At 44.9% G+C, this 11,772-nt stretch overlaps 1 protein-coding gene across 1 annotated transcript in view; it reads left to right on the forward strand.

The window, feature by feature from the left end:
• Positions 1–9,490, forward strand: part of Gxylt2 (glucoside xylosyltransferase 2) — a 91,167-nt gene extending 81,677 nt beyond the window's left edge. Inside the window, exons 6-7 of the mRNA XM_021165390.1 lie at positions 2,466–2,638; positions 8,927–9,490. Of these exons, the coding sequence (XP_021021049.1) occupies positions 2,466–2,638; positions 8,927–9,109 (356 nt within the window). The 3' untranslated portion in view covers positions 9,110–9,490. The remainder of the gene's footprint in view (positions 1–2,465; positions 2,639–8,926) is intronic.
• Positions 9,491–11,772: the final 2,282 nt, after the last annotated feature.

Here is an 11,772-nt window from a genome sequence, read left to right on the forward strand (position 1 = left end):
TGTGTGTGTGTGTGTGTGTGTGTGTGTGTGTGTGTGTGTGTGTGTATGTTCTGAGAATCAATCAGGTCTTCAAACTTGTACAACAAGCATTTTGCCAACTAAGCTATCCCTTGGACCAAATCTTATTTTTGATGTCTGCCTGCCTTTTTTCTTTTTTCGTTTTTCTTTATTTTATTATTTTATTTTATTTTATTGGTAACAGTGTCCCCATTGCTGGATAGAATTGTTTTTTTCCCATCTCACGCTGTCCAAGAGCCCTGCCCTCCAGTGAATCCCTGCTAAACCAGTCAGACCATCCATTCTCTCTCTGGTTTCTACATCCTGCAAACATAAGAGCAGAATCCATGGCTGGCTTACCCAGGCAGCAGGGCTGAAAAGCTGAGTTAATTAGTCCCCACCCCAGAAGCTGGGACCTGCCCCACTTCTAGCTCCAATTCAGCCTCACCTCAGATTTTATCAGCTACTTAGTAGTCTGCAACCAACACAGATTTCTGCCTTGATTATTTCAGACCAAAGCAATGAATTTAACAGCTTGTCCTCTACCACCCTTCCCCCATTGAAACCCTGGTGATGACTTACCTTCTAAAACACATGCTGGTTTCCAAAATCTTAACATGATCAGACCGTCTTCTTCCTGGAGTATTCTTCCAAGCCTTTGCTTCCGTCAGAACTGCATCCTGACTAAAGCCCACATTTAAAGGAAGCAGTCAAAACTGGACACCACTACTCTCCTGCAAATGACACAGGGGACAGATCCTTCCCATGACCACATGTATAGTTTCGACTTCTCACTCCAGAAAATTCTGTCAGAATGTGAATTGAATTTCTTCCCGAGTTTCATTTTGTATTTGAGGCTTGGCAGCTGCGTTACTTAGCTGGTGTTTAGGAGACGTGCGAGGCCCCGAATTTTCAAGCAACTGTTCTTTTAAAGTCTGCGCTTTCCCCGACTTTCAATCCTCAGAGTCTAAAGGTTCCATTGGATTCTCAAAGAGATCTGTGGCTCACAAGATGGTAGAGAATGGTCCTGCATATCCAGGAATGGTCACTTCACTTCTGATCAGGGGTGTACTTTAAAATAAAATGTTCCCTCTAGATGCATGTGTTTGGACGTTAACTGTTTCGGAAGGATGCGATACCATTAGGAGGTGGAGCTTCACTTAAAGTGTTGTATTTGGGTTGTTTTTAACCGGAAGAGAACTCTTGAATCTCAACTCTGCTTTTGTGAGTGTCCACTTGACAAAACCGTTCCAAAGAAATGATTGTTGACACTCATGGGCAGTCCTGTCTGCTTGACACACCTTTGCTGTAGATCTGATTTTTTCCTCTTGGGGTTCTAGGGATTGAACAGAGGGCTTCATGAATTTTCAGCAACTTCTCACCCTCAGCCTGACATATTTTAAAAGTTTAATAAGCAAAATCAAGGAGATCCCTAGTTCCATTGTATTAATGAGGAGACTGGGGTGTCTAGAAGCGATGTGGCCAGTTCCAGGTTTCACTGTTCATGAGTGGACACGTGTGCTGGTTAGTCTTTGTCAGTTTGACATAGACTGAACACCTAGGAAAAAGCCACAGTTAAGGAATTAATTCCATCATATGGGCCAGTGGGCATATCTGTGGGGCATTAATTTCTTGATTAATGATTGATGTGGGAGAGCCACACCCACTATGGGTGATGCCTCCCCGGGGCAAGTGGTCCAGCATTGTATTAAAAAAGCCAAGTGGGCAAGTCGTGGAGAGCAAGCCAGTAAGCAGCATTCCTCATGGCTTCTGCTTCAGTGCCTGCCCGCAACTTCCTGCCTTGAACTCCTGTCCTGATTTCCTTTGGTGACAAACTGTTATCTGGAAGTTGGTATGAAATAAACCCCTCTGGGCTGGAGAGATGGCTCAGCGGTTAAGAACACTGATTGCTCTTCCGAAGGTCCTGAATTCAAATCCCAGCAACCACATGGTGACTCACAACCATCCGTAATGAGATCTGACGCCCTCTTCTGGTGCGTCTGAAGACAGCTGCAGTGTACTTAGATCTAATAATAAATAAATCTTTAGGTCGGAGCGAGCAACCTTCATTCCCAGCAACCACATGATGGCTCACAACCATCAGTATAGCTACAGTGTACCCATACACATAAAATAAATAAATAAATCTTAAAGAAATAAACCCTTTCCTCTCCAAGGTGGTTTTTGGTCATGGTGTTCATCATAGCAGCAGAGAAACAAACTAAGACACTAGGCTACTTGCTGCCCTGTTTTAGATCCTGTTTGCCTTTTTCACCCTCACTCATGGGTGGCCCTTCAATCATTGATCTCACAGTTTGAACAAGTGTGGTATATTTGACCTGGGACTCATAGCCACACTCATAAACATTGAAACCATGTGTGTTTATAAATATTAAGTTCTAAGCGCCAGACACACCGGTGTCAGCTGGCACTTACCATAGCTGTATCTCTTCCTCTGTTGCCACCAGAGTGTCTCTACGTGTTCCCCTGCCAGTGGAACTACCGCCCTGACCACTGCATGTATGGAAGTAACTGCAAAGATGCTGAGCGGGAAGGCGTGTCTGTTCTGCATGGCAACCGGGGCGTCTACCATGATGACAAGCAGCCCACTTTCCGAGCGCTCTATGAAGCCATCCGGGATGTAAGTGTGCTCTTCAAAGCACCCCTTGTACCAGCATGATGTGATGTGCTTCAAGTGCTGTGGTCCATGGTGACCTTGAAGGCCAAATGCTCCCAAGGAGAACTCCTGTGCCTTTTGCCAACCTGTAGAGTAAGAGTTCTGGGTTAAGAGAATGCAACAAGAATAAGATTGTTTTATTTAGTTCAAGCTAAGCATGTTGCCTGGTTACGAACTCTAAGCTCTTAAGCAATCATGTCTCAGGCTGGTCAATTAGAAGCTGCCACATTGAAAGCAGCAACTGGTCTGTTTCTTTTTTTTTGTTTTGTTTGTGTATGTGTGTGTGTATGTTTGTGTCTGCTGCATGTGCGTGTGTGGGTGAGTGTGCATATGGAGACCAGAGGTTGACACTGGATATTTTCCTCAATCACTATCCACCATTTTTTAATGGTGTGTATGGGTATTTTGCCTGCATGCATGCCTGTGCACCACATGTGTGCCTGATGTCTTTGGAGGACATAAGACAGCGTTGAATCTACCGCAACTAGAATTATAGAGGATTATGAGACACCATGTGGGCACTGGGAATTGAGCCCATGTTCTCTGGGGGAGCAGGCAGTGGTGCCCTTAACTATTGAACCACTTCTCAGCCCCTCTACTTTATATTTCGAGACCTAACCTAGAGTGCACTGGTTCGGCTAGTAAACCCGAAGATCCCAGTCTGCACCTCCCCAGTCCTGGGATTCTAGGTAACTCTGACATACACACAGCCTTTAGCATGGGTGCTGGGGATCAGATTCAGGTCCTCAAGTCTGTGTGCAGGCTCTTTGCTAAGGGAGCCATACCCTTAACTGACCAAGCCCTTATTGACTTAAATAAAGTGCAAGCAAGAAGCAAAAAGAGGTGCCTGCCATTTTTACTACCAAAGGGAATATGTAAGGGTTGTGTGAATGTCTCCTAGACGGTAGGGATCTTCTTATAGCCAGGAGGCCTTGAGTTGTCTATATCATGAACCCTGAGCCACGAATGGGGAACTAGAACCCTGCGTGTGTTTGGTTTCCGAGATCACGTATGGTAGAGCCCCTGCCCCAAGGTTTTACTTCACAAGTCCAACCATGGTCCAAAAATATTACATGGGAAATTCCAGAGTTACACGCTTCGCACGTTGTAAACTGTGGGCTGTTCCCAGTAACATGGAACTGGATGCCATCCTGCTAAGTCCTGCCAAGAATATGAATCACCTCTTTGTGCATGTATCCACACAGGATATGTTACTCACCCGCCATTAATGGAGTAGCCTCAGGGTGTCCAGTCTGTAGGGTTCGGTACTTAACTCATAGTTTCAGGCATCCATGAAGAATGTAGGAATGTACCCCCCATGAATAAAGGATGATATTATGTGCAATGCTGCCATGGAGGGAGGGGGATCTCATATAGTTGGAGCCCACTCCTTCTTCCTTGAAGAGATGTGTGAACACAGGCTAAGGAGTGATTCAGGGTTCTGTGTTGCCTGTTACCTTTTGCCTTGATATTGAGATTACTTGTAGGAAGCCAACAGCAGGTATTTACAAGAAGTGCCCTCCTTAAGCTGTCCCTCTAAGACACAGAGCAGGGGTCAGCATAACATGAAGAATCCATATGAGATTTGTGTTTCAGCATTCATAAAGGTCATGGGGGAACACAGTGACCTTTTCCATGCATGCACTGCCAGTCGCTGAATTGGCATTCCAACAGCAGAGGTTATTGGACCACAGTGCCCGAACTATTTGCTGTCTACTATTGACTGCCCCGCTTGACAAGAGCTGTTTATATAGACTGTATTAAAGATTTTTTTTTCTTCTTGAAGATCTGGGAGCCCAGTGCTGGCTTTTTTTTTCTTCTTGAAGATCTGGGAGCCCAGTGCTGGCTTTCAGATATGCACGTGCCACAGCTTTGTGTGCAGGTCAGAGAACAACCCCGGATGTTATTCTACACCTTCTACCAGGAGACAGGGTCTCTGTCCTTTATAGCTTCGAGTGTCAGAATGGCTGGTCTGTGAGATTCTGAGGACTCCACCATCTCTGTCTCCCATCCTACCATAGGAGCACAGGAATTACAGATACATACTACCATGGCAGGATACTCGTGGGTTCTGGGGTTCCAGACATAGGTCCTCACACTTTGTGGCAAGCACTCTATCCACTGAGCCATCTCCTGGCCTGTAATGCATCTTTGTGACCCATCCCCCAGCCTGTAATACATCTCTGTATGAAGATGAGCATTTTACTAAAGAACTACAGTTCTGGAGATGCCAGGGCTGTCCTCCCCACAGGGGATCACTTGCCCTGCATCTCAGCACTTCTTCTGCTGCCTGCTGTTTAGTTTTCAAAGGGCAAGTGATTGAATTACACAGTCTGTTATGCACTCCGTGACATTCTCACACTTGGTTACTCAAACATTGACTCAAGGGGGAAACCCATCCGCAGTACGGGTGGAAGTCAAGAAAGCACACAGCCGCGTGGGCTCTGCTCTCCCTCGTGATCTGGCCCTGCTTGGGGGTTGAGCAATCGTGACTGAGTTATGACTCATCTTGCTTTGTTCTCCCGGGGGATCAGAAAGACAGCCAAATGACTCTGTGGCTTAAACACTTGTACATAATCACTCTGTGGGGTTCCACAGTTTAACCCTAAAAAACAGCTTCATTCTGGCATTTCCATCAGGACAGTCACTAGCTCCAAATCAACACGGGAGTGAATACACTCCACCTTAAAGCTGTGTTCCCCTATGCCTGCCATCTTCTACTGGGCTGTAAAGCATGACTTTTTTACCATATGGAAAAGGATCAGAGCTGGCTTTCCGCCTGAGCTCAAATCCCAATTCTATCACTCTCTGAGTAGTTATTACTGCTGTTACCTTACTGAGCCTTAGTTGATTTCATCATCGTAAAATGAAGATAATAGAGGGATGGAGAGATGGCTCAGCAGCTAAGGGCATTCATGGGGGAAACCCAGGGAAGATACTGCCAGGTTCAATTCCCGGCATCCACATGGCAGCTCACAAGTGTCTCTAACTCTAGTTCTAGAGGATTCAGCACCCTCACACAGACACACAGGCAGACAAAACACCAATGCACATGAAGTAAAAATTATAAAATACATTTTAAAAATAAAATAAAATGAAGATAATTATGTTACCGTCTAAGGTTTAAAGAAATGGCCCAGAGCTTAAGATTCCTTGTTTCTCTGCAAGACCCGAGTTCTGTCCCCAGTATTCATGTGAGGGGGCTCCTCACAGCCACTCATAACTCCAGCTCACCAGAGTCCAGCAAACCCTTCTGGCTTCTGTAAACATGGACACACATGCAGCAGGTATGTGTGTGTGTGTGTGCGTGTGTGTGTGTGTGAGGGAGAGAGGGACTTTTTTAAAGTATTATCTTCCTAATGAGATAGTTATGCAGATTAACAAAATGACAGCTTTGAAACTTTAATCACATACCTGACAGTTGTTTTCAGTATGTAGACATTGCACTAATGGCAAGCATTTCACATCTGTTTCTTCCCCTAGCATGCTGTCTTTCTTTCTCATATGCACACAGTCTACATATATGTGTTTGTATGGTGGACTGGTCTAACAGCTTGCGCATCATGCCCTTCCAACAGTCATCAGACAGATACTCTTCAGTAATTCCTTCAACAGTCATCTATAAGGCCTAGTTTAGTCAGGAATAATTCCAGTTGCCTGGAATTTGGAGGCTAGCAATATAGACCAAGCCCTGTGGTTGAAATCTCTGTTCTAGCTAGGTGGTGGTGGCAGTGCACGCCTTTAATCCCAGCACTCAGGAAGCAGAGGCAGGTGGATCTCTGAGTTTGAGACCAGCCTTGTCTACAGAGTAAATCCCCAGACAGGCAAAGCACTACAGAGAAACCCTGTCTTAAAAAACAAACAAACAGCCAGGCGTGGTGGCGCACGCCTTTAATCCCAGCACTTGGGAGGCAGAGGCAGGTGGATTTCTGAGTTCGAGGCCAGCCTGGTCTACAAAGTTGTGTTCCAGGACAGCCAGGGCTATACAGAGTAACCCTGTCTCAAAAAAAACAAAAAAACAAAAACCAAACAAACAAACAAAAATTTCTGTTCTAGTAGAGGATGCCAGATGATATAGAAGTTTTCTGCAACAAAGATAAAAAGATCCTATCAGAATGGAGAGGTTTAAAGTTCTAAGAGGAACAGGTGGGATGTTTCAGCAGCCAAGTTGTCAGGGAAAGCCTGTGCCAGCCTGGGACTGGGTCAAGTAGGGGCATTCATGGGGAAACCCGGGGAAGATCCTGCCAACCAGCAGACATAATCAGGAAACTCCCTAGTGGGGAATGAAGTAGGTGTACCAGGGTACAGGAGGATCGTCCCCTCCGCCACCGTGGAGAGAGAATGGGAGGGAAGAAGATGCGGCAGGGTTCCAGATCACCTGGAGCTTTAGAAGCAAGACTTAGACTGCGGTCTGGTCAGGAAAGTGACAGCTGTGATTCATGGTGGCTTATGTCAACCAATTGCAGACTTGCAAGAGGGAGGAGGCCCTGAGCTGTTTGTGAGATTGATAGCAGCCGTACATCTGAGAACTGAGCTAGCGGGAGTTTGTGGGGAAGTGGGAAGGTCAGAGGCCAGGGCTGTGGGGATGGGATGGGACTTCTGGTTGTCTGGCTGAGGGCTGTGGCAGAAAGCAACTGTGTCCTAAGCCTGAGCTGGCGTGTGGCTCGTTTTTCAAGTTACCTCACTGCCTTGCTGATCCACATGCTGAAGTAATGTTTCTGGTGACCTTGAACGACTGGGAAACTTGTTCTGGGAAAGTAGATACCCATCCACTCTGCTCTGTGGCTAGAGGAGGGCTTGCCCTTTGACCTTTCTGTTTCTCCCTAGGATTTTCATTGGCAAGGGTTAATCTCTGACTTGATCCACCAGCTGCCCTTTCTCTTTTTGATAGGATGGTGAGAAAGCTTGGCTAGTGTCCAAGTAGTCCAAAAGGTTTCTTTTGGAAAATACTACTCTTTTGTATATCCCATGGGGGCAGTAAAGAGACTATTAAACAAGTCAAATCTTCACGGAGTCAATGCTGAGTGAATTTTTAAAACTCAAAATGATCATTGACCTTTGGCCTCTTGATTACTTTCCCCCCAACCTTCCACACTTGACCCTATGCTGTGGATCAAACTCGGAGCTTTGAAGTGCTAAGCAAGTGCTTTAACAGTGAGCCACGCCCCTGCCTGGTGCCTAGAACGTTTTGCTGAGACACTTGTATTTGCTCAACTCTTGGCTTTCCCTAGCCACCATAGGCAGGCCCTTATGTTTCTTGGATGGCTTATGTATGTATGTATGTATGTATGTATGTATGTATGTATGTATTTGGGCTGAAGAGATTGTTCCTTGGTTAAGAGCACTTGCTGCTTTTGTGGAGGATCCAGGTTCAAATCCCAGCGCCCACATAGTGACTCAGAACTGCCTGTAATTCTAGTTCCAAGGAATCCAGTACCCTCTTCTGATCTCTGTGGGTACCAGGCATACAAGTAGTGTATATACATACACACATCTGCATAAAATAAAAATAAGCCTTTGGAAGATAATAAACTGGGTGTCTTGTTGTCGTAGATTTCAAATGATTGTCTGCTTTAGCCTTGCGTTCTACCTCTTAGACATAGACATTGTCTTCCGACTTGAAGAGCCTTAGGAAGATAAGAAAATCATATTTGGGGCATTGTTTGGGGTTTGTTGGGCATCATGGTATAGACCTATTATCCCAATACACTAGAAGTGGAGGCAAAAGAATTCCAAGTTCGAGGTTAGTCTTAGTTATAGAAGACTCTACTTCAAAGAAAAATAGAGAAAACAGAATTGAGGGGCCAGAGAGTTAGATGATTCCATGGGGCAGTACCACTGGGCCAAGCTTAGTAAGCTTACACTGTGTTATGTTTTAATAAGAGTAACTTGTGTTTTAAACAGCACTTGAATAACAAGCTTCGAGCCAGGTGGTGGTGGCTCACGCCTTTAATCCCAGCACTCGGGAGGCAGAGGCAGAGGCAGAGGCAGGTGGATTTCTGAGTTCGGGGCCAGCCTGGTCTACAGAGTGAGTTCCAGGACAGCCAGGGCTACACAGAGAAACCCTGTCTCGAAAAAAAACTAAAAAAAAAGGAAAAAAAAAAAGAATTACAAGTTTCTCTCTCTCTCTCTCTCTCTCTCTCTCTCTCTCTCTCCCCCCCCCCCCCCCCCCCCCCCCCCCCCCCCCCCCCCCCCCCCCCCCCCCCCCCCCTCCCTCCCGTCCTCTCTCTCGCCTTTCTCATTATTTCTCAGTTTCCCTTTCAGGACAATCTGTTTCAGTCTATGTACTACCCTCTGCAGCTGAAGTTTTTGGAGACGGTGCACACCCTGTGTGGACGGATCCCCCAGGTTTTTCTCAAGCAGATTGAGAAGACGATGCGAAGGGCTTACGAGAAGCACGTCATCATCCACATGGGCCCCAACCCCATGAGCTGAGCCAGCCTGGTGTCTGTGACTGAGGACTCGGATCCTTACACCGCCTGGATATTTGTGTGTGTGTATATATATTTAATGGTGCTCTGTGACTGTTGCGGTTCAAAAGCCTGATTGTATTTTCCTAAGTTAATTATCCCTAAAAGGGAATATGCTTTTCTTTATTTTCTCCTGATATCTCCTGAATCTTTTTATTTTTAAAGTTATTTTATGAATTTTATATTGTCCCAGTGGGCTGAGAGAGAAAAGGGGAACTTTTTCTAGCCCTCAAATATGAGCCCCTGTTGATATATGCAGCTATTGTGATAATCTGGATTTCTTGAGAATCTTCCTATGCAACTTGCTCTCTCATACCCTATTAAAAAGCAATACGTGTTCAGGCTGGAAGATGGCTCAGGTGGTAAAATCATTTGCTACCAAGCCTAATGGCCTGTGTTCGACTCTCTATGTAGAAGATGGAAATTAACCCCACTAAGTTATCCTCTGACCTGCATGTATGCCCACACATACACCAACAAGTAAAGAAATGTAGTATTATTAATAATAATAGGGGCTGGAGAGAAAGTTCAGCGGTTAAGAGCACTGACTGTTCTTCCAGAGGTTCTGGGTTTCATTTCCAGCATCCACATAAATAGCTCACAGCCATCTATAACTCCAGGTTCAGGGCATCCAATGCTCTCTTTCTGTCCTCCACAGTAACTATGCACATACGTAGTGTGCACAGATATACATGCAGGCAACACTCCCCTACACATAAAATAGAATAACTTTTTTAAAAATTAAAAAATAATAATATGTTATGAGACAAACTAACTTGAAGAGAATATAGGTCATTGTGCCACCACCAAGATTAGATTAGACATAATCTATAACCACTTGAAAAAGGTTGTTACCCTCTGAATGCGTTTCATTCCAGACTCCTTAAAACTTCCCCTGACTTCTGTATTTCCCACTGTAACACATTGAAAACATACAACCTCAGTAAAGCCAAGCCTGTTTGCGGAGATTTCATGTAGGAGACTAAACAGTCAGACGAGATAATTACAGCATGCTGGGTCTGGAAAAGGCTTTCAGACCAGCTAATTGGGCAGCATTTCAAGATGAAGCATGTGGCTGAGGGTGCATCTCAGGATTGCTGAGCTCCACGGAGGGCTCAATCATGAGAAATTTCTATGCAACAATAGCTTCTAAAAGAAAGCCCAAGGGATCTCTTTAGCAAAGAGGTGTGAGTTTGTGTTTTCTCTACAGACAAGAGCACTTGATTAGACTACTGGGTAGGGGGCAGAAATCAAAGGACAACTGCAGATGTTTGTTTGGGTTTTGTTGTTTTCATTTTTAACTACATGTTTGTGTCTATGTCTGTGTCTGTCTGTGTCTGTGTCTGTGTACGGGCATGCAAGTGCAGGTGACGATGGAGGCCAGAAGAGGGGGACATTAAATCCCCTTGACCTTGAGTTGCAAGGGGGGGCCGACTTAGGCTCTGTGCATTAAACTTAAGTGCTCTGCAAGAGCAGCACGCACTCTTAACCATGGACCCATCTCCCCATCCCCTGTGTGATGTTTTGTTTTGTATTTTAAAGACAGGGTTTCACAGCCTGCCTGCCTCCACTTCCAGATAAGTTCTGGATCTACAAGTGTGTGCCCCCACACCCAGCTCCAGTTTCAGATTTAATTTGTTCAAAGTAAATGTTTCAGATAATGTCATTGACTAGAAAATGAGCCAGCTTTGGGACTCTTTATCACTGTGGTTAGCCAGCTCTTAGCTTAGAAACCTTACAATCGCTGGGCAGTGGTGGAGCACGCCTTTAATCCCAGCACTTGGGAGGCAGAGGCAGGCGGATTTCTGAGTTCAAGGCCAGCCTGGTCTACAGAGTGAGTTCCAGGACAGCCAGGGCTATACAGAGAAACCCTGTCTCGAAAAACCAAAAAAAAAAAAAAAAAAAAGAAAAGAGAAAGAAAGAAAGAAAGGAAGGAAGGTAGGAAGGAAGTAAGAAAGAAAGAAAAAAAGAAAGAAAGAGAAAGAAAGAAAAAGAAACCTTACAATCCTAGCATCTAGCTACAGGAGAGAAAGCTCATGTTGTCTCCCAAAGGGATCTGACTTAATCCCTAGAGGCTTATATGGTTGGTTGGTATCAATGTAGGCACATTTTGTATAATGCTTTATTTATCTCATGACTTTTGCATACATGGTTTTTTTGTTGTTTGTTTCCTGCAGCCTAGAGAACTAGGAGGAGCCCATATCATCTCCGTGAGGTTAAAATATGGAAAGTCTTCTTTTAATTAATTGCTTTCATACAGCAAAAGGAACAATGCCAGTCTAAGTACAGTTTTCCTATAAAATACAGGTTTGTGTAAGAAGGATCATATTTTCCAGGGAGGAACACATTTGAAAATAAACATCCTGAGTTCTCTTCATCCTACACAGACAGCAACCTGGAAATGGAATATATATATATATATATACATACACACACACACACACACACACACACACACACACACACACAGATATATATGAATGAAATGTGGGAGCCCTCTGTATCAGCAGAAAAGTCTCATCCTGAGATGGGACTCCTCAGCCCTACAAAGGAACCCTGCAGTGGCAGTTAGTGTGTGACACAGTTATTGTAGTCACAAATTAAGGTCCAGCCACTCTCTCCTCTTGC

The sequence above is a fragment of the Mus caroli genome, chromosome 6 (genome assembly GCF_900094665.2).
Source record: "Mus caroli chromosome 6, CAROLI_EIJ_v1.1, whole genome shotgun sequence".
NCBI classification, from domain to species: Eukaryota; Metazoa; Chordata; class Mammalia; order Rodentia; family Muridae; genus Mus; species Mus caroli.